The following is a 26,841-nucleotide window of genomic DNA, read 5'->3' as shown; positions in this document are numbered from 1 at the left end:
TGCTTTTCCTTTTGTGTCATGTCTTTCAGGCTGTAAGCCAGAGGGCAGGGAAGAGCCAGGTAAAAATACTGCAGGTAATGAATACGGAGGTGGAGAGACGATGATCTTGGTTCAGAGTTAAGCTCTGGAACCAGGGTGGGAAAAAGTGTCCTTGGGAGGTTGGGTGAGGAGGGGGAGTTATTTTAAGGTGGAGGAAATTAAGGCAGAGGTAGGCAACCCTGTACCCTCTGGCTGTTGGGGACTACAAACCCCATAATCCTCAAACACTGACAAGGCTGGCTGGACTGATGGGAGTTGGAGTCTAACACAGCTAGACACCCCCAGGTTGCCTAACCCTGAGCTAAGGGGAGGATCTGAAAAGATCCTCCCCACGCTTTCGCAGCCATTGGGGACCAGAGACTTGCTTTGGCGAAAAAAGTGAGTCGTCCTTCTTAAGACAACACAAATCATGGAATATTTGGGGGGGGGATGACTAAAAAGAACACTGCTGCACAAACAGCCTCCCTGTTTCAATGAACAGTTTGTGGTTGCCTGATTCCGCCCTCGGAGAGGGCCTGCCTTGGGTTTGCACAGCGGACTGCCGCAGGGTAGCTGGGCAGCAGCAAAAGCCCTTCCCACGACCATTTGGATCTGCAGCCAACGCCTTCACAGAGGTCCCGGCTCTCAAGATCTCCCCTTCGCGCTCTTTCCCTCCTCCACGCAATAGCGCCCCTGTCATATCTCCTCCCACAACTGACCTCTGAACATGGTGAGACGATGCCACCGCCGCCCACGGCTTGCGCGCTGGCCCCGTGCGACCGGAACATCCCTGCTGTGACAGGCGTGGGGTGGGCGGGGCTACAGTACGTAGGCGTGGCCGGAGCAGGAGAGGCGGGGGGGCTCGACTGGCACGCAGGCACCATGGGGACCCGGGCGAACCCGGAGGCGGCCGTGCTGCCACTGTGGAGCGGGCGGCAACTGGAGACCCCTGGCCCAGCTGCTGCCAGAGGCGTTGCTGGCGTCCCTCCGGCTTGCTCGCTGCGGCTGGCCACCACGTGGCGGTGCTGGAGCTGAGCGCCGCCCTGTTGGGCAGCGAGCTGCAGCTGGACGAACATCATGTGGTCACCGACGCGGAGGGCGAGGGTCAGCGGAGACCTTCCAGACAGGAAGTCGTTTACCTGGGGAGAGGGAGGAAAGGAGCCCATTGTCACATTATCGCTATTTCGAAAGCAGCAGGACTAGGAAGCAGCTTCAAAACTTCCAGGGGCGGACACAGGTTGATGCCATGAAAAGCACAGGAATATATGGAACTAAGCCTCTGGTTGCTAATGCGAGAAAGCGTGTGTGGGAATGATTTTTAGCCATCTCTCCAGCTCTGGAGTTCTCTGGTGGTCGAGATGGAGAGGTTTCACTGCTATTATTATTATTATTATTATTATTAAGATTTGTATACTGCCCAACTGGCAAATGGTTTACAATCACCTGTTGTTTCCCCCCTCCCTTTTGCAGAAATATAGTAGCTACACAACATTCGTGAAATTATACAAAGGCAGGCAGAAAAGGAAAGAGAGCATCCGTGTCTAGTCGCCTAGAGCCGACGCTCATCTCGCCTTGGGAGAGCAGCTGTTGAAGGGCCTGGCTTCCTGATAGGTTCTGGCTCTGGGGTGGGCAGGCCACATTTTCTGTCACCTCAAGTCATTCTGAAGGCAGTATGGTTGCCACCTCAGAACACAGCTTCCTGCAGGCCGTGGCTGCAACCTTTGTTAGAAGGCGGCCAGTCAGATCAGACCCACCTCCCTGCCAGAGTTCAAGGCAGTGGTTCAACAGGTGCAGCTCAGCTCCCACTACTGACTTCTGCATGAGGAAGAGCAGCGCCTGTTGAATTTTTACCCATCAGGCCACATGAAGAGAGAGACAGGTGGTAACTGCAGGCACAAGACAGCAAAGGGGTCAGAGTCAACCCAGGCTGGCTTCCATTTTTCCAGTGCAACATCTCCACCTGCCCTCAGAGAGGATCCCTTTGGACAGACCATAATATCCACACCCAAGTGATCTGCCAGGGTTTGGGGTGGAGAGGTTTCAGAGTCACACTGGCTGCAGGGACGGGGGCGGAAAGACCGTGGTAAATATTTGCTTAACCAGGTGGGGTTCGCTTTTCTAGGGCGGAGCCTTTATTAAAAAACAGGATACAGGCAAAGACTTAACTGGAAATGTTATCTTTGTCAGCTGAATAGGGAAGGGAGCTCACTGCTGGGGGGGGCGGGGCAGGGAGAATAAAATCAATGGGGTTATTTTCCGAGCCTCACTCCCCTTGGCCATCCGAGAGAAGGGGAGAGACAGCAACTCTGAAAACCCAGGCTTCAGTGAAGCCCGTTTCCAGGAATGAAGAAACAAAAACAAAGTTAAGTTGCTAGTTCTCTGGACCGTGGGGCTAATCCAGCCTGCAGAGATTAGGAAAAAAAAAAGAGAGAGACATACTTGAGAATTGCTAGCAGCAATCCCCCGGCATTTGGAAAAACCATCAAGGGAATCTGCTGAGCATGCACAGAGCGCGGGAAGGCCTTGGCTACAGTGAGAAATGCTGGAGGATTCTAGGCAAAGGGTTTATTTCAGTTCATCGGTCTCCCCCCTCCCAAAAAAGACAACAACAACTCCCCCCATGCTGCTGTGTCTTCTTCAAAGTCGGCCACTAACGTTTAGGAGGAAGCACGGAGTTTTTTGCAACTGCCCCCCCCCATTATACCGCTGCAGAAATGTCAGCAAAAAACCCCCAAAAGAAGCACAAGGTGTCCTCCATGCCCCGAGCGTGCTGGAATCCTTCTCCCACCTCTCCTCCCCACAAAACCCCCCACTCCTGCCCCATTGTTGCAGAAAATGGAAGCTCCCCCCCAGCAGTCAGTTTCTGAGAAACCCGTGGGAACACAGTGGCCCCAGAAACACAGGCCGCCAGGCCTGCATGCCAGATGGAGGCTACAGAAGGAAGAGGTTGGCAGGGAGGCAATGTTGAGTTTCGGATACCGGGCAGGAAGGGGTGAAGATCTTTCCTGGGCAAGGTTTCAAAAGGGGCGTGTGTGTGCTGGAGGCGGGGAGGGCGGAGGTGACACCACCTTTTCAAAAAAGAAAGCAAGAGAAAGAGACCCAGCTTGCTCTTTTGGGTTCAGAATACCCAATGGAGGATTAGAATCACACACATAATCGCACCCCCAAACACAGCAGTCGCATGTGTTGTTTTGAACCTGCTGAGGACTAAACTTCCCCTTCCTCTTTCCCCCTCACCTTGTTCTGTCCTGCCTCCTCCTCTCCGCTGCGCCCCCAAGTTGAAATGTAACCGTACAACCCTGTGGGTTAAAGGCCTGTCACAATTCCTGTCAAACACCCCACATAGCAGCGATGTTGGGGAAGCAGTAATGCTTGTTCAGGGAGATTAACCGAATGGACTCGCTGCTGCGGGGATTAACAGTGTGCACGCGCACGCGCCTCCACCTTGCGCTGCTTTAAAAACTGGGACCTTTCAGTGAAATCATCAAGGATTATATAGCAATGAAGCAAGGACACTTTTTGCCACAGATAACCAGGAACGGAACTTCCAAAGGCGGGAGCAGCGTAGCCCTGAATATTACCCGGATCAAGCAAGAGGAAATTGATTTGCTTCTGAAAATGGAGCCGGCTGGCTAGATGAACCTTTGGTCTGTTCCAGAACCAGGTTGTATGGAGCTATATGAGATGGGGAGGCAGGGATAATCCACCAGCCCGGCTGCAAGATGGATTTTTTCCCCTCTGCCCTCCTCGTCTCCTTTTCCTCGCGTGCTGTGTCCTCTTAGGCTGTTATGCCTGCAGGGCAGGGACCATCTTGTTTTACTGACTGATTGCAAGTCGCTCCGGGAGGCCTTTTGGTTGAGGTGAGGAGCGGGCTAAAAATACTCCACAGAGAGCTTGATCTCCCTCTCCATGTTATCCTCACAACAACGCTGCAAGGTAGGCTAGGTTGAGAGTCAGCAACTGGCCCAAGTCCCCTCCGTGAGCTTCACAGCCAAGTGGAGGCTTGAGCCTGGGTTTCCCCAGTCCAACGCTCTCACCGCTACACCTCTGGCCGGAGTGAGCAAGGCGATTCGGACACCCTCGAATGGGGCCCAAGTTCACGCCATCCTCTGTAAGTCCAGAGGACAGTTGCTTCATCTTGTAACTACTCGGGGGGGGGGCAGATAAATCAATGTTTTCCCCACCACCACGCCAGTCACGAAATTCCATGCCAGCCCGTCCACAAAAGGACTCCTGCGTCAGGCTTCTCTGCACCCCCACCCCTCGTGCCCGTCAGGACTGTCCCAGCCTCCCCTCCCGGCGCATGCACCGCCCGCCCCCACCGGCTGAACAAAAGACCACCAGGCACCCGCCCAAGGCAAATCACCATGGCGCACAGAGCGAGCCATAAAAAAAAAGACAGAGAGAGGGGCTGCTGGAAGGAGACAGAGCAGCTGGAAGATTCGCTCCACCCCCATGTGCACCCACACATAGTTTTCAAGTGTGTGCACGCCCCCGCCCCCGGAATCCCCTTTTCTGGGAGCCTGAATGGAAGCCGGTCCCTTTGTTCTCCCAGTGCTTAGCCAGCACGCAGATGGCAATTACCATATGCAGAGAAGGCACTGGGGAGAAGGCGTCTCCCCGCCCACCCCCCAGACCAAAATGGGTCCCTTGCTCTTTGCTGTGGTTCCACTGGTGTCTGGAGTCTGCCGGGCTTCTGCTAATGCGTCTGTAGAACGGGCAGCCAAAAAGCTGCCCTAACAGAACATGGCACAGCAGAGGGAGGGGTACATTGGAGTGTGGGAGGACCTGGGTTTGAGTGGTGCATCTGCAGATGGCTCCTTTGGCACTGGGCAAGTTGAAATCTCTCGGCCTCTCTCTCTGATCCCCGGTTTGTAAAACGGACCAAGCGTGGGGGCCTGCTTTGCAGGGGTGGGCTGCGGAGACACAGCCACCAAAAGCCCCGGGGCAGGGGCTGCTGGCAAAGGCAATATGGATTGCAGCAGAACAGCGAGAGACGGCTGGCCAACCCTGAATCTGCCATGCAGAAAGCAGCAGCCGTGCACTCATTTTGTTGACTTGGCCACTGAGGTTTGTGCCAGGGGGCAGGGTCGTCCGAGGCCGAGCCGTGACCAAACGCATTTTTCCCCCTTACAGAAACAAACCCAGCTGCCAACGGCTCCTGCTGGCCTCAGGCCTGGATCCGGTTCCCCACCGCGTCGGGGAACCAGATCGCGTCCCTGCACAGGCTTAGAATTGTTTGGGAAGGCCAAGGAAGAAAGCGAGGATGGGCGCCTTTCAATCAGAAATGGACCAGCGCTAAAGGCGGCTTAATTTCAAGCTGGCTCAAATCTAACCACTACACTGCTCTGCCCCTCCAGCACGGAAGAGACTGGTGCCTGCTCAAGACTTGCTCATCTCAGCTTCCTGCCCTCTCTTCCTTCCCTTCCTCTCTCCTCCAGTTTCTTCTGACGTCAGAAGCCATCCTAAAGTTGGTGGAGATCTCTCCGGCCGCCCGGCTGACTCACAGTTTGCCCCATGCTTCTGTCTCCCCGCCTCGCTGTCATAAAAACACAGGCCCCTCGGTGCCACGAGCCCCCAGCGGCACTAAAAATAACACTTCTGCTCACGTTTTATTTTATTTACACAATTGAGGAGCTGGGAAGAATGGCCCCCTTCGAGAGAAAAAACGCGAGCTTCAATAGGGTCTTAAGTGTGCGGGGCGGAAAAGGAGAGCATAAATTAAAAGAATTCCTTTCCCTCCACCTGACCAGCCATGCCGTCTGGAGACAATGGAAACTGTAGGCTGACACAGCTTGTTGGGGAAGGGCGGTTTAGGTGGGTGGGAAGTGGGGGGTGGAGAATGCACTCTGCACATGGCCAGAGGCAGAGCCATCATCACCCTGAAGCCTGGTGCAAGGAAATGAGTCCAGGGGGCGAACCCCTGCCCGACAAAGGAAAGTGAGGGTGGGGGAATTCAGCCCCGCTGCCTCCGGAACCACAACAGGATCCGAGGGTGGCAGGGCAGGTGCCTACGGTGGAGTAAGCACTTACACAATCACACTCATCTGGGAGTGAATGGTGGCAGAGAAGAGGGGGGTGATGGGGGAGGGAGAGAGAGAAAATATATAAGTTTTGGGGGGTGAACACAACCACCTCCAAGAAGACACAGGGTGCCCATGGTGGGAGGCATCTTGCCAACTTTCTTCTCCCCCCACCCCAAACCAGGGGAATTGGCACTGCAGGGGGGGGGGGAGAAGACGAGGGAGAGTAAAAGAAGAATTCAATTGACCGCCTCTGAATGGAACCCGAGAGCAAATCCCAGTTCCAAGAAACAAGGGATGACTCAGAGAACACTCAATGCTTCTCTCTGCAATGCCAGGCTTTGGCCCGAAGTAACCCTTGCCTCCCGCCCTGCTGCAGCGGGTGGGTGGCAGAGCTGGGGTGGGGGGCGGAGGACACATCGCCCTGGTGCCTCTGCAGCACTCTCCGGCAGCATGCCACCCGGGGCTTCCAGATGTGTTCAAACACAACATCCATTACCCCTAGCCAGCGTGGAGGATGGCGCTTGGAGTCCATGCAGAGAGCAGGGTGCGATGCATCAACTACTGGGCATACTGGGGGGGGGGGAAGAACCCCCCCCCATTCTGTTTCCTCCTCCCATCACAGGTCAACCAGGGTGCCCAGTCCCACCCTGGAAACAGACTGGTGGACCGACAAATCAAGGGACTGCAGTTGTTGGGGGGTGGGGAAGAGAGCCCCTCAACCTTTCAAAATTGTGCACAGCTCTGATAGGACACTGGTTAGAGTGTGGGGGGTGGCAGCGTAGTGCCCTTTGGATTCTTTGGACTACAACACCCATCTTCCCTATCACCCATGCTACTGGGGATGGTGGGAGTTAAGCCAGCAATGCCTGCAGGGGGCCGGGGACTTAGAGGTGAGCTGGACAACAAACCCCATCGCCCCAGCCAACACAGTTGTGGAGAGGCCAGAGAGATGGTGTTCTGTTCAGGGCTGAGAGGGAGCAAAAATGCCTATGCATCAAAGAATCCACATGCATTCTGCCTCTGGTGTCCCCCCCTCCACCCCCAAGTAAAACTTCACCCCAGTACAAAGACATGCTCTGTACCATCCTAATCAACAAAGGAGAGAGACTGGGTTGGTGGGTGGGGGATATAATTGTAAAGGAACTTTATCTAGGGGAGGCTATAGGTCAGCTTACCCCAGTGGGGATCCTACTACAACTCCTAGTATCCCTAGCCAGCTATGGGAGTCACTGTCGCATACAGCTAGAGGGCACTGGGTTCTGGGAAGCTGCTATAGGTCAAGATGGAACAGTGAGACGGTGTCAGCTTGCCAGTTTAACTCACCCCCCCTCCTCCCTGGAGAAGTAAATCCCCTCCTTACTTTCAATGTCGCTAAGGCACAGCTGAAAAGATGATGATTTTTATCCAACCCCCCCCCAATAGCCCTTTTCCTTATCTCATGATAAACCTTCCCCACCGCCCCCACCAAATAATAATTAAAATTGGCAGGGATATCACCATAACTGGATACAATGGGGATGTATCCCCCCCCACTCTAATACACGCAATGGAAGACCCCCTCCGCCCCCCCATTTAACCAGAGGGACAATTGAAGACAGACTCTTTAGAACATCTCCCCCAGCCAAAACTGCAGCAGCTGTCCCCAAGGTAGTACCCTCTAGAGGTTTTGGATTACGAGACCCATCACCTGAACCATCGGCTCTCCTGGTTGGGTAGAGTCCAAAGCACCGACAGGGCACCCGGTTGGGGGAATATTGGCTCAGAGGAAGTGGATTTGGCCGCCGTCACCAAAAGCCCAGCTGGCAGGTGAGACATTGGCAGATTCCGAACCCACAGTAGTAGGAATGAGGGGCGTGGCTTCCCCTCTTTCCCCCACCCCCTCGCCTCAAAACACCCCACTAACACGACCTGGCACGTCCTTTCCACTAAAAAAGGGTGGCGGGGGGAGAAAAGAGGGTTCCTGCAAACTGATCCACAAACAATTGTGTGCGGAGGAAGGGGCGGTGAAGAGGGAAGAGAAAAAACACGCCACATCTACACACCCCTCACAACCAGTTTTCTATCCTAACAGGAAGGCAGTGGCTAGTGCGGTTTTAGCAACACCCCCCATGCACACACAAATCACTGCACCCCGGCCTTTTGAGCCCAAGCTGGGACTGCTAGATTCGCAGGAGACTGTTCAGAATTCTAGGTGCTGAAATGGTATATATGCATCACCTATCCCAGCTTCGCCGGGGTACAAATCAAATCAGTAAATAAGCAAACGCATCCTGAGGGTGCCAAGTTACATCGGAACGTAGAAAGCTGCCTTGAATCAAATCAGAACCACAGGCCATATTGCTGACATCGACTGGCAGCACTTCCTGGACTTTTAGGAACGATGCTTTCCTAGCGCTACTTGGAGAAGCCGGGGATCGAACCGGGGACCTAATGCAAGCCAAGCACCTGGTCTACCCAGTGAGTTGTTGCTGTCCTGTGGGATGGCTGACCCATATCACCTACACTTATGCCACTCACACACCAACTGGTGCCTGAGTTGGGTTGTTTTCCTCTTCCCGCCCCACCCCCTATCCTCTCGACTCGCACCTTCCCAAGGGGATACTGGTGGGGAGGGACTGCAGCCGCTTGAAACCAGAGCACAGCACCTGGTATATCTTAGGTGCTTGATAAACACTATGATCTTATGACTGCAGATCGATTTGGATGATTATTGCGATTATTTTGACTATTTGGACCATTATCAGTATTGCTATTACCTTGATTATTTGGATGATTATTGCTATTGTTACGGATTAGTTTCTATTTATTATTAAGTGCCTGAGTCAGAACATTCCAGCTGACCAGGGGGCTAGGATCCCTGGCCCCTGAAAACCCAGGATCCAGCTGCCCCTTCCCACAAGCAAGCATCCCCCCCCCCCCGTCCCCAAAACCCCGCTGTGATGCTGCTACTGAAATGTTGCAGAGGCCCTCGAAAGGAAGAAAGGAATGCAGCAGGAGCAACTTAATCAAAAACAGCCCCGCCACAAACAGATGGCTGGCTGGGCCTCTGTCTTTGCCACCCCATCCCCGCCCTGCTCATTCCTCCTCCCTATCAATAGGTCTGGCCCCCCAAGCTGTATCTTTTCTGCAGCCAGGGCTAGAGAGGAGAGAGCAGAAAATTAATTCAAAACCAGCTTCTCTATCTTTATATAGAGGACAAGCATTGGAGATTTGGGAGGGGGAGAAGCGAAATCAATGCCCTCCGCTTCCCCAGCTCCAGTTTTTGCAAATTCCGCCTCCCCAGGAAGTGGTGAAACTGGTGATAAAGCCCCCCCCCCCCGGCAATCCTTAGGTTCCCAGGTTCTGTGCATCTTTAGCCAGAATCAAAAAGTGGTACGGACATAAATATATGGGGTAGAGAACTGTGTGTGTGTGGGGGGGCAGGTGGGACGACACACGACAACACAAACACTGGATTATGAAAGGAAGTAAGATGTCACCCAAAGGCTGACTCAAGCATGAGGCTGAGTACACAAAAAAAACCTGAAGACGCAGGCAAGGGCAAAGTTAAGGAGAGGAAGTGGGGAAGCTGAAAGGGTGAGAATGCTTTGGGGTTGTGGGTGGGAGAGGTGGGGGTATACAGGAGAGAAGCAACCCCCCTGCCCCAGCCAGACACCAAGTTTTGTTGGAGAGAATTTAAGAGTCAAATGCATCCCCACCGCCCCAAAGACCTAAATGGCTGTTGTGCATTTAATAAAAATTTTTTTTGCCGGTGGTGGGGGAGAGAAGCTCAGGAAGTGGGGGCAGCCAAACTCAAAAGCCATATACAGAGGGAGCGATAGAAATTCAACGTGGGGGATTTTACATGCAGGTTTATTACAAAGAGCTCCCTCGCATCTTCGTTGGAGGTTGCTGAGGGCAGACTCCCTCCTCTAAGCCATTTACCCGGCAATCCTCTGCACGTCTACTTGGAAGTAAGTCCCAGTGTGTTCCATGAGGCTCACTCCCAGGGCAGAGTGTACAGGACTGCAGCCAAAGGATTCCTTTTTACAGCTCCGTCCTACTAGCTGGGCGAAGTCTGTCTGGAGTTTTGTTTTGTTTTCAGCTCTAAGAGGTCAGGAAGTCACACCCACCCCTCCCGTCTCTTGCACTGGATCAGACACAGATTTTTTTTTTAAAAAGCAGATTTCACCGTTTTCTTAAAAGCAAAGAAACTCTCTGCCATCGGGGTTTGGGGTGAGGAGAGACAGATTAAAGGGGGGCGGGGAAGGCTTGCATAAAAAGAAACAAGATTATTTACCTAGAGAAGCTTTCCGCCAAATTTGGGCCTTCCAGATGTTTTGCATGACAACTCCCATCTTCCCCAGGGAAGACGGGAATTGTCATCCAACCCACCTGGCAGGAGCCAGGCTGTGGCCAACAGAATTGCACACCGAAATCAAAGGAACAAAACGCAATCCATACGTCAATACAGAACACACGGCCCACCTAAAAATTAAAGAACTCGGGTTGTAGCCAAGGCCCTCCTCAGAGTAGACCCAGGCAAATGAATGGAAGTTGTCACTCACTCAAGTCCCATTTGTTTCAATGGGTCTCCTCTAAGGAAGCCTAAAAATGGACACAACTATGAAAGATGAGATTCGCCTCACGGTCCTCCAGATGTGTTGGACTACAAAACCCAGAAGTCGCCCTCCGTCACAACAACTTGGGTGTGTGTGTGTCTGGATCTTCATCAACCACATTGGATGGGGTGCTCTCTGACACCCCACCCCTCAACAATAGGTCAAGGGCAGAAGAGAACCAGAATCAAGGTCTTGTCTCCTGACCCATGCTACATTCTCTGCACCAAAGACCCCACTGGGGTCCCCCCGTTAACAAAAAGGGTTTCAAAGATGGAAGCCACCAGACAAGAACCACCAATGCAGCGTGCTGCAGCAGAAATGGAACTTAGGCCTCACTATGGACTAGAATCTTGACAAGGCACCATGTCAACCCAAAAAAACACAATTCTTTAGGCCTCCCTATGGACTAGAATCTTGCTATGGCAGTACATTTTGGTTTTTTTCTCTCTTCTTAAGAGAGGCTGATCCAGAATTCAGGAAAACCAGTCCTAGCCCTGTAACTGCAGTCCTTTCACCTGACTTCGTTGTAGAGATCTCTCTGAAACCCCCTCCTCTCTCTGGGAATTGGGGAACGAGACAAAGCAAAATTCTTGGAAGACATAGTTTGCACTTATTGAAACATGCTTCACTTCCTCCCCCAGCCCCCAGAAGGTGCTCATCCTCCGTCAGTCTTACCTGAGTTTCTGTTAAACTTTCCAGCGCTTGCATCACGGACTGTTCTGGCCTGGATGCTTGCGACTGTGGAAGAAGGGAAGGGAAAAGGAGAGAAAATGAGGCTTTTCAGCTCACTGCTTTGCCTGGTCGCCTGTGGAGCAGTCAGCATCGCCTCTAGGCGACCAGGAAGAGAGGGGGGGGGAAGCTGTAAGGTGTTCAAAATAAACAAAAAAAATCATGCTACTTAGGCAGCAGTGGAAGAAAAGAATAACCCTATTGTGATTTCACAGGGCTAGTTCAACTTTCAACCTAATGCTACCTCGCAGGGTCGTGGAGAGGAAAAATGTAGGGGCAGGGGAGGACTATGTATTTTGCTCCAGTTACTCGAGAGTCACTCCCACTGAACTCAATGGGGCCTACTTCTGAGTAAGGTTTCTTAGGGCTGCATTGTAAGAGGCTTTAAAAAAGAAAGAAAAGCATCTCAGAAGTGAGCCAAAATGGCCCAGCTCTTTCACAGGACTACTTAAAAGTTGTTGTTGGTTTTTTTTTAATAGATCTGGAAAGTGAAATAAAATAAACTGGACAGGGGAACCCTGTGAAGATCACAGAATTGGAAGGGACCGCAAAGGGTAACTACTCTAACCCTCTGGCAATGCAGGAAATTCAATTCTACAACACCCTTGCTAGGCAGTCATCCAATCTCTGCTAGAGAGAACCAATGAAAGAGAGAAAAGCTGGAAAACTTTGTGTATTCATGCTGGGGGTGGGGGAGATAAGGGGGAAAAATGACATTTACCATCAAACCAGCTTCTACCGTAGGTACAAGGGTCAACTTGCTTCCTTCACTGACCCCTAGATCTTGCAGTTTGCCAGAACTAAGGCGTCTAAGAGGAAAAGGGGGGAGGGGAAGAGAGAAAAAAAGAAATAAAAAGTGTTACTTCCAGGAAATCTAAACACACACATACACACACACAGCAAAAGATTTCCTCATTCAAAACAAAGCTGGAGAAATGTAGCCCTTATGTGATGCAAAGAAAATTGGGACAGGAGGTATTTCTTAATTTTTTTTTTTAAAGATCTGTTTTCTTATTCCAGGACAAAGGTATTCCTCCTACATTTGATGGTTCACCTCTTTTTGAGGGTTTTTTGGGGGGTCCTCCCCAAAAACGTGACATCCCATCTTTGCCCTGTCTCCCCCCTTTCTGCCTCTTATGTAAACATAATATCAGAAGTCTCTTTCTCTCTCTGCTGCCCCCAGACAAATTGCTTGTTATTCTGTAGTCATCTGTCAAGTCTCTTCCCCCCACACAACTATTCCAGACAATCGGAGCAATAGACCTGGAGGGTTTTGGTTTAAAAAAAGAGAAAAGAATGAGAATATATATATATATATATATATATGGAGAATCTATTGAAATTTGGGGTGTGTGTGTAAAAACACATGCAGGAGGGGGAGATTTTTAAATAACCCCCCACAACACAGGAATCAAAGGATGGGGGGGGAGAAATAAACACTCAAACAGAGAAATAAATAAAATACACCCCCCGGCCCAGATTTTTTTTTAAAAAAATATTCCCGATCTGGGGTGCATTTCTCTAAATTTGAACTGGTTCCTCAATTGTGGGAAGGGGTGGGGTGGAATTGAAAAAGCGAGACTGTTCCCCTTTTTATTTGGTTACAGACAAACAAAAGAGACAATTTCTGGACTCAAAGTCCTTTTTAAAGTTGATCAGAAAGAGAGAGAAAGAGACAGGGAGGGAGGGGTAATAAGATGCATAAATATGGGAGCTTGGGGGGGTCCAGTTGGTTTGTGTGGGGTGGGGGAGAAAGAAAAGAGATGCCAGGGTTTATCATGCAAGGGCAAACCTGTCTTGCAGCTTAAGAACTGAGTGGTTCTCCATGCTCTGACAAAGCTGGAGGGTGGGGGGGGTTACTTAGTAAAACAAAGAGACAGGCCCATGTATGACAAATAATGGGCCCCCTCCCCAAACCTTGACCTCTGTAAGTGGCTGTCGCAATAACATTTCTTTCCCCCTCCCCGCTTTGCAAGGGGGAGGCAAAGTCTGCGGCTTTCGGGTTATCTTTCCAAGATATCGCAATATATTGAAGCAGGGTTGTGTCGAGATGGTGTGAGTGTGTGTAGGCGTGTATTTCTTGCACGCTACCCAAAGCCAAGCTTCAGAACAAAGGACACCTTCATGAACGGAAGACCAGGAGGTGGAAATTTGCGGGGGGGGGGGGGGGAGAGAAGAGACACACATGCAGAATCTAAAGAGAACTCTAAGCCAATCCCTACTGAGCCCTTTGTGGGAAGTAAGAATCACTTATCCCCCCCCCCTTTTAAAAGAACAAGAGGAAAGAAAAAAAGACCAAGGCAGATTTTGGAGGGGGGACGACACACAAATCAATAGGCAGCAATAATCGAAGCATTTCTAGCCCAGCATACCAGGACCCCTGAAAAAATGAATAAAAAGCACTACTGCCCCAAGTGGGGGTCTCAAGCAAGTTATTGGGGGGGGGGATTTCAGATCTTGCATTTGTAAGGGGTTTGGGTTTTAAAGAGAATTTTTGGAAAGAATATAAACTGGGGGAAGAAAAGGGGGGCAGAGAAACAGAAAGATGGGAGGGCCAGGGCAGGCACACAGACTCCCACTTATGCCCCCCCATGTCAAAACGAGACTCCATCACTCTTGCAATGTGCACACCCATCTTGTATAAGTGTGGTGTGTGTACACACACAGAGACATATATATTTAAATATGGGCGTGATTTTTACACAAATATTCCATTGCATACTAGACACACATTTATAGCTGAGATCCAGAGAGAGAACAGAAAAGAGAGTACATAACCAAATACACAGCAAAGTACAATAAATATGTATGTGCAGATGTGAATATTTGTTTCTGTACACACACAAATGCATATCAGAAATCAGACAACTTTCCTAGGTTTAGATCCTACGATAGGTCTCAATACTTCTAAAGTTTTGATCCCAGCCTTTGGGCTACACGTCCTAACACGCGCTTTCCCCAGGGATTGATGCTCCTCGAGCCCAGTGTGGCTTGTTTCTGAGTAGACCTCCCCTCCCCCCCCCCGCCCGCCCACCCCAAGAGGATCGCTCCACCGGGCTGCGATCCGAGCCACGCTTTTCCAGGCGAGTAAGCCCCTGGAGCCCAGAGAGGGACTTGCTCTCGAGGAGACACGCACGCATAAAAAAGGCGATCCGGAGCCGCCTTTCCAAGTCCTTGCTTCTGAGAAGACCCTCCCCTACACGCCCCCCTCCCAAGACTGCTCGAGCCGGCGGCGAGTTACCCCAGGGAGTAACTCAGTGCGCTTACTCCCGAGTAGACCCCGCTACAAGCCACACCCCGGCCGGAAAAGAAGCAGGATTCGAACTCCGCGCCCCACTTTCAGCGCAACCCCCCCCCCCGTATTTACGGTGGATCGGGGCGCGGGCGTGCAGCCTTCCCAGTTACCTTTCTTTGTGCAGGAGAGCCAGGCGGTCCTTGGGGACTTTGAGCCGCTGAGACAACCTCCGCTTCAGACCTTCCACCGTCTCTTCCACGGGCACAGAGAGCTCATACCGGGCCCCGGTGGTCGTGTGGACGAAAACATTCATGGACGGGTCGCTTTGGACGGCCTCGCAGGCTGGGCCCCCCCGGCTGCAGCTCCTGGGGGTGGATTGGTGGTCCATTCGATTACCTGGAGGGAGGGAGGCAGGGGTTGAACCCAGGTCCCAGACCAGGCGGGCAAAGCAGCGCCTCGCTTCCCCCTCGCGCGTTCACACGGCTCCGGAGTGACTCCGCTTCCTCGCTTCCCTGGGACCGGAGCAGAACCTTCGCGCTTGTCCTCCCCCCCCCGTCGTCTTTCGTCCTTTAACACCCCCTCCCCAAAATATACACTCCCCTCTGAAATGGCTTTCTCCTTATTGGGAAAAAGCGCGTGCGCGGGGGGGTGGTATTAAAAAACAAATGAAAAAAACTACCTCCTCCTTTTACAAGGATTTTTTGAAAAAAAAGAAAAGCAGCTATTAACTTAATTTTATTTTTATTTTTTTTGGTCGCCTTCCCCACCTTGGGCTCGAACCCGTGGCTAGCCGCACGCGCACACGCAGCAGCCGGCTCCAGCGCCGCCGCTCCGAAGTCTGGGGTGAAAGTAACCGGCGCCGGGAGGAGGACGGGAGATGAAAGAGGACGGGAGAAAAAAAGAAAGTTATAATGTATCAACGTTCTAAACGGGGGCGGAGCCTCCCTCCCCTCCTCCCCTTTCACTTCCCCCCCCACCTCGGCCGGCCCCGCCGCGGCCAATCCGAGCTCTCCGAACGCCCAGGGGCCAGCGCGCTGGGCCAATGGCGGGCGGCTGCGCGGCTCTCCCCCCCTCCGCACGTGGAAGGAGACCGGATACGACGGCTCTTTCCCCGTCTCCCCCCCCCGCGATCAAGCAACAATGGGCGGAGCTATGGCGGTGCCAGGATGGAAGTCCCCCCCTCCGCCCACACGCTTCTGCCAATCCCGCCCCCATATACGCCCCCCTCCTTCCTTCCCCTTTTAAAGCGCTCCATTCATAATATATTAGTCCTACAACAAAGAGCTTTATAAAAGAGTAAGATGGGTGTGTGTGTGTTAGTGTTAGATCTACCTATACATGCATACGCCCAGATTATGTAGATTATTAATAATATAAGAAATGATATTTGCATTGCATTTTAGGTTTTTAACTGGGCATTTTGGTCTTTTCGCGGTTTGCAATCAGCCCAGAGCTGGCAGGAGGGTTATTAAAAATAGAATCAACAAAATCCAAACTGTAAATAATATATACCAAGAGAGAGAGATGTACAAAGAAGTTGTATTCGCAAAATGTGGGGGGCGGAATTAAAACGGTGTTTAAAAACAGCATCAACAAAATAAATATTGTAAATAATATAGAGAGGTTGTAATTAAAAGGGGGTTATTAAAAACAGAATCAACGCGATCAGTATTGTAAATAATATATACACAGAGATGTATAAAGAAGTCTGGTTTGCAAAACATGGAGGATAGAGTTAAAAGGAGTGAAAGGATTTTGCTTTTAATATAATTAAGGGCGCAATCCTAGGCATGTTTAGACAGAGAAAGGGCCTGCAACTCCCAGCCTTCCCTAGCCTCATGCTGGCAGGGGAATGCTGGGAGTTGTAGGCCTTTTCTCTGCCTAAACATGCATACGATTGTGGCCTAAGCTGCAAGCCTATGCATACCAGCCAGGGAGGAAACACCACTGGGGGAAAAAAAATCCAACGTAAGTCCTACTTAGAGTAGACCCATTGAAATCCATGGGATTTCCGTTAGTCATAACCAAGTCAAATTCATTTCATTGGGTCTACTCTAAGTAGAATTTATGTTGGATTTAATCCACTGAATTCAAGGGAACTTGCTTCTGAGCAGACATTCATCGGCTTGCTCTGTTAATTTTTAAAATTTTATTTCTGCAGGGTCGGCTTTTGGGAGGAGGGGGGAAGCATTGCAAGACACCCCCCCTATAATTTCTGCTGTTCTTTTTTAATTGTTGGCTGCCTACATCAAGCTTTTAAACTTTAACATGTATATATCTGGGTGATGTGTGCGATCCTGGGCATATTTGACTCGGAGGTAAATTCTGCTGGTTTTGGTGGGGCTTCCTCTAAGGTAACTAGGAGCTCAACTGTGTGAATATATACGTATTTACTGACTTCTGTGGGGTTTACTCCCAGGTAAGTTTGCATAGGACTCTATCCTTAGGACAGATTTCCTTCTGCAGTGAAATCCTATCTGAGCCCAACCCCCACCACAAACTCATGTTTCTATTCTGTTCTTTTTGTGTTTTTAATTATGTTTTAATATATTGGTTTTATTGTTTTAAATCCGTTTTATTCATCTGTGATCAGAAGCTGTCTTGAGTGCCATTTCCTTGGTAGAAAGGTGGGATTCAAATCAATCAATAAAAAATCATTAATTGCTTTTTTGCCCAAGGACCGCACAAAGAGGCAATCAACTTATTAAAATGCAAAACAATTAATTATACATTTTTTTTAAAAGCACAAGGCTCAGATCATCATTACGTTTAAAGGCTGCAATCATATACTCGCTTACCTGGCAGTAAGCCCCATTACTGACTCTGTGCAATAGCTCTTACTCCCAGGTATTGCAGCCTTGCCTATCAAACCTCTGTGCATAGTTTGCTTTGGGGTAGACCATTCCAGATTGAATGGAGACCTACTCTTGACACGGGGGGGGGGGGATGTAGATACAATTGCACCCTCTGTCTGATTTTCTAAGTGCAACTGCAGCAGACTGCTGGTGTGCTGAGAACTGGCGGGACTAGAAACTTGAAACAAATAAATAAATAAGGCTGAAATTCTCTTCTTCTTGTAATGAATAAAGATCTAGGGTATGCAATTTTTACAAGAAAGGAGAGAGGGAAAATACTACCCATATCCAATTGTTATGGGGGAAGACAACTCACAGACACAGACACACACACATCCTTAGGGTAGGAACACATTCTTCACATATTTTAAACCTACCCTGGAGGTAACAATCTTGAACAAGAAGTATTTCTAATTAGGGTTCTTTCAACACACATCTGGCAACTCAAAATTGTCTCCTTTCTCTCCCTCTCCCCACACACACTCCCTGATTCATGGAGGCCCCCAATCTGTCTTGAATGTCAGGTTTCTGCCTTGGCACATAGGGGCTGCTGACAATCGGTCCCTCTGAGCATGCACAGAGTGCACTCTTCTGGACCATGTCATTCTGAAAAGATACTAGCAAAATAATACACAAATTGTGTAGAACAGACCCCGCCACCCCTGTGCTAAGATATTCAGAAATTAAGATAACCTCTACAGATTCCTAGAATTACACCCCACAGAACTGCTTGCGGGGTGAACCAGGTTCCAGGGGCTAAATGCCTCGATTCCAATTCTTTTTTCTGGGGGGCAGGGAGTGGGAACACTGAAAAGGAGAAAGAAGAGCATGCCATGGGGCATGTGCAGAGTGCCTCAGCCCGCCCCTTGCTCAGCCGGATTTGCAGATGTGGTTTCTGAGCCATCCGCTGAATCCTGGAGCTTTAGACATTGATGTCTGCGTAGCATCACTGAATATTACATGCAGGACATAATTTTGCATTTTGGAATAACCACAATGACAATCATAGCAGCAGGAAGATGTTTTGCCCCCTTTTCTTGGTGTGGGAAAATGGGCATATAATAATTCTGCACAACTGCAGAGCTACACAGAGCACTTCATCAGGCTGAGAATGTATGGCTGCAATCCTTATGCACTCTTTCTTGGCAGGGAGCCCCATCAGAATCCATGGGGCTGACTTAGAATCATAGAAGAATAGGGTTGGAAGGGGCCTACAAGGCCATCGAGTCCAACCCCCTGCTCAATGCAGGCATCCAAGTCAGAGCATCCCTGACAAGCTGTTTGTCCAGCCTTGTCTTGAAGGCCTCCAGTGTGGGAGAGCCCACCGCCTCCCCAGGCAATGGGTTTCATTGTCATCTTGCTCTAACAGTCAGGAAGTTTTTCCTGAGGTTCAGCCGGAATCTGGCTTCCTGCAGCTTGAGCCCATTCTTCCGTGTCCTGCACTCTGGGATGATCGAGAAGAGATCCTGGCCTTCCTCTCTGTGACAACCTTTCAAGTATTTGAAGAGTGCTATCATATCTCCCCTCAGTCTTCTCTTCTCAAGGCTAAACATGCCCAGTTCTTTCAGTCTCTCCTCGTAGGGCTTTGTTTCCAATCCTCTGATCATCTTTGTTGCCCTCCTCTGAACCCTCTCCAGCTTGTCTGCATCCTTCTTAAAGTGTGGTGCCCAGAACTGGATACAGGACTCCAGATGAGGCCTAACCAGTGCTGAGTAGAGGGGGACTAGTACTTGTGACTGAAAGTGAAGCGGCGGGGGGCGTGGCATTCATCTCCCCGCTCCAAAAGAAAGCAAGTTCCTAGTCTTCATGAAAGTCTATGGACAGTGAAATCTTTCAGCAACGGGGCCCTCATAATCGTAGACAGCGTTCTCCAACCCAGGGTGCCCGAGAGGTGTGGGACTCCAATTCCCATCATCCCCAGCCAGCATGATGGGGAGTTGTAGTCTGACGCCTCTCGAGGGCCCTGGGGTTGGACAAGGCCGTGGAAGACCGCAATGGGCAGCAGGAAAACCGGAATGACCTTTCTCTGGCCTTTTTGATGTCGATGGATGTCCAAACAGGCAAACTTCGAAGATTCACAGGGCTCCTCGCCCCCAGACTGCAAGCGCTTCTCTGCATCGCCCCGCAAACTTGTGTTACCAATCAGGCCAAACCGAGCAGGCCCGTTGCAAATGCATCTCCAGATCGGAGGCATCTCTTGTCGTTCAGCTCCATGTGGGGCTGAAAGTTCAAAACGCCCAGTTCTGTCCCACCTCTGGGGCAGAGGTGGCATTATAGGTCACAGGGACATTTTCTTCCCAGCACCCTTGATTAATGCTGTGACTAAGAATCGATCAGCGGGGTGGCGGCCGCGGTGTGTGTGTGGCGGGTTGAATCTAAGAGGAATGTGGAGGAAGCAAACAAGCCAAGGACTGTGGAAAGACTTTGTAAAGGGGACAAAGGCCTTATCCAAGGTCAGAATGACTCTGGTTCTAAAATATGTCAGAGGCTGTTCAGGGCTGTTCTGCTGACACCCTTGCAAGCGATATGGCCAAATTCCACTCAATTCTTTCCTCCAAGCCGGGGTGTCCTCAGGTCACCTCAAGGATCTTCCCAGCCAGGAACGTTCAAATTTAATTCCTTCTTCGAAAAATGGTTCACCATTTTGCCCCTTCCGTTTCCGCCCCTGTGACTGGGGGTTCGATGACAGCAAAATGCAACCCGGTTATTAGTCTTGCAGGGCCACCTTTCTCTCTTGCTGGGTCTTAAATTTGGGGTGCTCTGAGGTCGCGACGGAGTGTGTCTTTGGTTTTCTTTTTCTTCGAAAGGGGGCTGGAGTTGGAGCTGGGCTGTGAATCCAACAGCATGATGCTGTTGTCATTCCATTAAAAAACCCACACACCCAATACTTGGGGGTTTGAGTCTGCTTTTTGTTATACCTATATAATATCTAAATTAATATCAGGGATGCTTTCAGGAATGAGTCAGCAAAGCAAGGGCGCTCTCTGCTGGTAGAAGCGAAGCCGTGAACACCAAGGAACGATAGGTGTGTGTGGTGGTGGCGGGGAGAAAGATGGATTGGCCAAGGTTTTGGGGTTATACTACTCCTGGGTTCAAATTCCCGCCGCGGCCACGAAGCTCATTGGCTGATCTTGCCCCTGTTGCCATCTTGTGACTCTAACCTGCCTTGAACAGTTGTTGTGAGGACAAAGAGAGAGAACACGTTGGCTAAAACCATCTGAAATTAAAATTACGTAAATAAGATATATCCAGGGGTGGGGTGGAGAGGCATACATTATTGTATTATTTACTCAGCACCTTTCATGGATACGGTGCTTCCAGAAGCAAAATTAAGCAGGTCTCTGTCCCCTAGGAACTTACAGTTTGAAAACAAAAATGGCCTGGGGGCGAGGGAAGAAATGGAGTCCCACACGTCCCTTTTGGGATGTTTCTTTGGGCACACAGATACATTTTGTTGACTCCCCAAACGGGAAAACCGAGTTAGATATCACAGGAGGGGTCAAACATTGGGACTGGCTTTGTTTTTTTTACTTGGATTCTGTGTTCTACCATCCAGCACAAAGGAGTGTGCTTGGAAAGAAGGAACAGGGGGCCTCTGAGCATATGAGCCCAGGAATTTGTGACCAGAAGCAGAACCCTTCCAGACAAAAACCCATTCCTGGTCCCCACCCACCCAGTGTTCTTTTTCAGTAACCAAATTTGGGTGGGGGGAGGGTTTTTTGGGGTCATTGCTATTGCTAGTCAGAAAACTTTGCTGATCAACTCCAAATGACCCGGAGAGCTATCAGTCAGTAGATCCGAACTGGCCTTCTGCCCATCTCTGCAGGACAGTGCAAATTTGCCCGGATCCGTCGTGGTCGGAAACCGCAAAGCAGATTTGGCCAATGTACATCAAATGAGATGCAAATGACTTGGCATGGATTGGCATCTTCCCGCTTCCTCCGGGGAGACACCTACTGTCGAAGAGTTCTGTGGATCTCCAAACCTGGTACCCACAGCGGCTGGCCAAATCAAAATGGAGGAATGAGGGAGGGTGAGGAAGAAAGCTTAGATGCTAAAGGGGGGAGGGGGGACATGGAACGAATTACCGCTGCCACCTTGTCTAGCTGACATGATCGGTAAAGTCATTCACCTTAACCAAACAGCCAATGAAACATCACTGAGGGCTATTTGGGGTGGTGGTGGGGGTGTTCTAGGATCTTGTTTCCTTTATTCAAACCATCTGAGTTCGAAGGGAAACTGGAATGCCTCACAGTTCAAAACGTCCCTGCTGCATCAAAGCACACCAGCTTGCGAGAAGCACAGAACTCCAAAGATCAGGTTTTGACGTTTGCAGCCTGTGAAGCCACCTCCCCTAAGGTGACGCTAAGGGATTGCTTCTCGGAGAGAGTTGCTGCCTTTTGTGCTCCTGTGTCCTTAGCAGGGAGCAGGACACCCTTCTTGTTGGCCCCATGAAGCTGCCACCCAACTAAGTGGCCCTCAAATAAATCCCCTCCCAGCCAAGGCGCATTGAGGCTTAGTGGGTTTCAGTAAGCATTGAAAGACTAAATTAAAATAAAGTATGATTTTTTAAAAAAAGCTTGGGAGAGTCAGGCCAACAGAAGTGCCCCTGTGCTTTAATTCTTTAGAAGGACAGGTGCTGGTATATCTGAAATCCCCCCCCCCCATTTGGGAGTGCTTACATACACACACACACAGACCTGCAAGTACAAATATGTAGGATTGGTTGAAGGCAGGTGGGGAGAAATGCATTCTGCCCATGCCTAGAGGTGCTCTCTTCCAAGCTCCTGGCACTGCCAACAGAGACCAAGGAAACTCAGCTCCTTATAGGCTATGAGCAATGCCCATTTTCGGCGATGGAGTGAATAAGCTTCCGGGTCCCACTGGTCTCTTTGCTGGCCTCTGACGAAGAGGGGTGCAGAACAACCCGAAAGTTTGCCACGCCCTTTCAAGCGGCAGGGGGGAAACACCGTTTTGAAACCCGAATTCCCACTCTGGGCTAAAAAGACTGGCAGTTCTGCTCACACAGACTCCCCAGGAAGGAATGCACGCTCATGCTCACAAAACAACCTGTGACACACACACCCCCCGCAAAAGGAGAGAGGACACCTGGGCGTGATCTCAACTCTCATCTCTTGTCTCTGGCACTGCAAAAGCTGAAGCAATGTTTGGGCCATGAACACAGGCAGGGCAAGCGAGAAAAGTGTGGGCGACTCTTGTGGGGGCTGAAATCCCCCCAGCCCTCCTACAAGCAAGGGCCACTGGCAAACACATCTGGGCATCTGGTTGCTTTGCCTTGGTTTGAAGGCCTCAATGACACATCTCTTGGAATCGCCCTCTTCAATCTCCTTCCATACCAAAGGAGCAACAGAAAATTCCCTAATGTGTATATTCCAACCCTGCTCCCCACCCACTCCACTCACCCCCAGGCCTTCATAATTTTAGAGGGAGAAGTTTGCCAGCAAATCCATCCCTGCCCCCAATCTCTTGGGAAGGTTATTAGACAAAGAATCTCAAACGGCTCTCTCTTTCTCCTAGCGTGTGGGCATTTAAAAAAATTAAATAGGGCAGATTTCTTCAGCCTGGAGCCCTTCAGATGGGCTGGACTACAGTGACCATCATCCCTGGCCAACATGGTCAGGGAGGATGGATGTTGTAGTCCAACCCATCTGTAGGGTGCTGAAAAGAGGTGGTGACAGTGGTTGGTTTGGAAGAAAAAGAGTGTGTGTGTGTGTGTGTGTGCGCGCGCGCGTATGGGGGGGAGCAGTGTTTTCTGGAAAAGGACCCGCCCTCCCCACAAAACCCACCCACCCAGGTTGGTTCAGTCCTCAAATGGGCCCAAAACGCTTTCCCCCCAAGTGTTTTCCGGAAAAGGACCCCCCCACCCCAAACACACACACACACAGGCCGGTTCAGTCCTTGAATGGGCCCCAAATGCTGATGCCTGGGCATTCCAAAGCGGAGGACAGAGGTGTCTCTGAGTACATACAGAGTATGTCCCCCAGAGGACGTAAACAAAGGTGGCTCCCTACACATTCCAGCGCTCAGTGTGGGTTTTTCGAAGGCAGAAGGTCACGGCACAGAGTTTTGAGGGCAGGCATTGCGCTTGATAGGAACATGCCATGCACATCTATCTAATCTCCTTTAAGGTGTCACAAGATTCTTCATTGGTTTTGCTGCAACAGGCTAGCACAACTGCCCCTCTGGGAATTCTAGAGGTCAAGCGCTCTTGATGCGGACAGGGGTTTACGGCCTTTAGACACAAAGGCTTGCCCCTCCAACTAGTTATCATGGGCACAGGCAACCTGGAAACTGGGGTGCGGTGGGGGATAAACAGGTCAAACTCGATTTGTGGGCATGACAGTCCCCCTCCCAAGTTGCCAGGAACCCTGCAAAAAACTGATGAATGCACAGAGGTCCCCTGATAATGGAAGAATGGTGGTGGTGGGAGGGGGGGACTGGAACAGCCCCTGTCTACATGGGCAGAATACATGGCAAGGCATGGGTGGGAGGGAGAGAGGCTCACAGCAGCCATGACACCCCTGCCCTCAGGGAGTTTCTGGTCAAATACATTTGCCAGAGCCATGATCAGGGTTTGATTCTCCCTTGGAATACTCTGTTTCTGCCCATGTTGATTGCGGATCAGTAGAACCTTTGAGTCCACATTTCCCCCAAATCAAAACACAGGGAACTGTGTTTGCGGCATCTGTGTTTCCAGATCAGTACGTTCCTCATCTCCCTGAGAAAGAGAGGGGACTGCACCCTGCGGCTTTCTCCTCCCAATGGATTTCATGATTTCCTGACACCCCCCCCTTTTGCTTGCATTCAGAAAGGTTTCTAGCCCTCATGCTATGGGGAAGAGGGTGGCCACAGTTGGTTTGAAAAAGCTAGACAGAAAACAGAGCTGTTGTCTGGAAGAGCAGGAGGTCCTTTTCCATTCAAGAAAGCTGCAATGGGTTTAGACACATGGGGCAGCCTTTTTTGAGCTTTCTCCCAGTGCCATGCTGCACAAGGTTGTGGTTTCTCAGGAAAGGCACTCTGCACACGCTCATCAGGCTGGGAGACACGTTAGTGGGGAATCTAGGCAGGGAGGATTGGGAGCCCAGCCTGCCCCTAATACACACACAAAAACCTTCTCTGGAATCCGTGAAGGAGAAAAAATAAGGCTTTGTTGAATGGTGAGAGTTGTTCCTTGCACTCTTGCCAGTTTCTGCCCTCCAAGAGGTCATCAAAATGTTCTGCGTCCTTCTGGATCTCAACACAGTTTGGGTTCACCACTTATTGATTTCACACACCCCTTTTATTCATCACCTCCCGTGCAATTTCCTGTCTTATAAAAAAAGGAGACTTCCTTCTTTCGTGGTTTGTGGCACTCAAGGCCCCAATCCTAGTAAGGCTGCAATCCGACCCCCAGTTTCCTGGGGCGGGGGGCGGTGGTGGTAACAGACACGTCTAGGATTACACTGTTACTGGGAAGCAACTCCCTTGTCCCTTTGCTTCCCCGGATCCAGCTGCCCAGTCTCTGCACCCCTGCGAACGTTTACGCCAAAGGAAGTCCCACTGAGATACTGTGCAGGGATCAACCGCTGAGGAGATGGCGACCGAGAATCCAAAGGTGAGGAATTTTATGGGTGCAGTCACTTAACCTCATTTTTTAAAAGAATCACCCCTTAACCTCATTTTTTAAAATAATCACCCCTTTCTCCCTTTTCTTTGTTTAAGCTCGCTCATGCGACAACATGGAAATTGTCCAATGGAGCTCCCGAAATATAATCTACGGTAGAGGAGCGTGCGTGGATGAGGGAGAGACAGACGGACAGAGAATTTACGCAGCAAGGAAACGCCGGAGCCTATGCATTAGGAGTAAAATGCATTGAGTCCAATGGGCTTTACTCCCAGGAAAGTGTGGCTAGGAGTGCAGCACTGCGTGGGAAGATGCAGAGTGCCATTGCGTAGCCGTCGACTCAAAAGGAAGCCCCACGGAATTGAATGGGGCTTGCGCCCAGGTAACTGCGTGCAGGATCGCTGCCAGAGAGAGGCAGCGACAGATAGGCTATAGCGCCAAAGGCCAGCCCTACGTCTTCGTCTGATTTGGAGCGGCATCTCTCACTGAATTTGGGGAGCCGAGGGGATTTACTCCCGTGCAGACATGCGCGGGGTCGAGCTCCGACAAGGATCCGGGGCTGCGTGTCCCCCCGCTCTCCCGGAACCTGGACGGGGCTACATTCAAAGTCGACTCACCGAATCCGTCGGAGCTCTCTTCGCCGAAACAGCGCACGGAAACGAAGCAGGAAACACCAGACCCCGAAATTTCTCCCTGGGCGAAAAAAGTATATAGTATCCCTCTCTGAGCCAGCCGGACGCTCCTGGGACGCCGGGATGTGCGTGTGGGTCCTTGAAGGCGAGCGGGGCCTCCCGACGGGGCAGGGCAGACCAAGAACAATCCCAGAGCCCCCGTTTTAAGAAAGAGGAAGCCAAGACGCCAGAGAAACGAGAGGGTTTAATCCTCCTCCAGCGGCGCCTCCGCCGTCTGGTGCCCGGATCGCCGAAGCGTCCCGCCGCCTCCCTGCGCGTTTTTTAACGCTTGGGAGGCGCTCGAAAAGTTTTTATCCCGCACGCCCGGGGGCACGCGCGAACAGCCGCGTTACGCGGGGCGGGGGAAAAACAGCCCAGCTCCGAAGCGGGGAGGGCGGGAGCCGGGCAGAGCCCGCCCGCAGACTCATCGAGTGAGATGGCGATGACGCGCGGCCGCCGCCGCCGCGCGGACGCGCGCGGGCCGGCTCGCCAAGACCCCCCCGCCGAGGCGGCCTCTCGCCGGCTGCCCTTGCTCGGAATGGGGCCGCGGCCGGCTGCCGGACGCAACGCGCCGTGAAATCCAGCCCCCGGCCGTCCCCGGCGCTGCCCAGCTCCCCCGGCCCGTAATCCCCCCCGCCCAGCGCACGGTTCTTCCGCCCAGCCGCGCAGTGAGGGATGGGGACGCGTCACGCTCTGCTCCCGAAAATGTGGCGAGCGGCATTTGTGTGCGAGCGGCCCTCCCGCGCCGCTCTTCTGCCGAGGGGCCGTGGGGCCCTGCCCCGACGCCCTCCCCGGGCAGCGCCCCTGCCTAGCCCAGCGGCGCGGGACCTCCTCCTGCCCGCGGGCCACACCCCACTTCGGGGCAGCCCTCGGGGCCGCGGTCCAGCGGCGGGTAGGGCCGGTCGCCCCCAACCAGCGCCTCGTTCAGCTTCCCGCCAGTCAGTGAGCCTGCGGGGAGGCGTTTCGGCCTTTTAGGGCGGGTGGGAAACCTGTGCGAATTTCAGGGCGCCACCAAACGAACACCGGTCAGGGCAGAAGGGGGCGCAGCCAGATGAAGGGGACAGGGCTTCTGGGGGAAGCCC

The 26,841-nt window shown here is 51.5% G+C and overlaps 1 protein-coding gene across 3 annotated transcripts in view; it reads right to left on the bottom strand.

The window, feature by feature from the left end:
• MIDN (midnolin) overlaps positions 1-26,574 on the bottom strand; it is a 43,349-nt gene extending 16,775 nt beyond the window's left edge. Inside the window, exons 1-6 of one of the 3 annotated variants that reach the window (XM_084826236.1) lie at positions 25,706-26,574; positions 15,377-15,447; positions 14,780-15,005; positions 12,096-12,183; positions 11,321-11,383; positions 738-1,157 (exon numbers count right to left, since the gene is read on the bottom strand). In XM_084826236.1, coding sequence (XP_084682362.1) covers positions 738-1,157; positions 11,321-11,383; positions 12,096-12,183; positions 14,780-14,997 — 789 coding nt within the window. In that variant the 5' untranslated portion in view covers positions 14,998-15,005; positions 15,377-15,447; positions 25,706-26,574. Of the gene's footprint in view, positions 1-737; positions 1,158-11,320; positions 11,384-12,095; positions 12,184-14,779; positions 15,006-15,376; positions 15,525-25,705 lie in introns of those variants that run through there. The other 2 variants (XM_084826235.1, XM_084826234.1) reach the window with 2 other exon arrangements.
• Positions 26,575-26,841: the final 267 nt, after the last annotated feature.

The sequence above is a fragment of the Heloderma suspectum genome, chromosome Z, assembly GCF_057233095.1.
Source record: "Heloderma suspectum isolate Gila_16-S chromosome Z, 16-S_ref, whole genome shotgun sequence".
Classification (NCBI taxonomy): Eukaryota; Metazoa; Chordata; class Lepidosauria; order Squamata; family Helodermatidae; genus Heloderma; species Heloderma suspectum.
The sequence above is the reverse complement of the archived record's forward strand: the minus strand, read 5'-3'. Positions and strand labels throughout refer to the sequence as shown.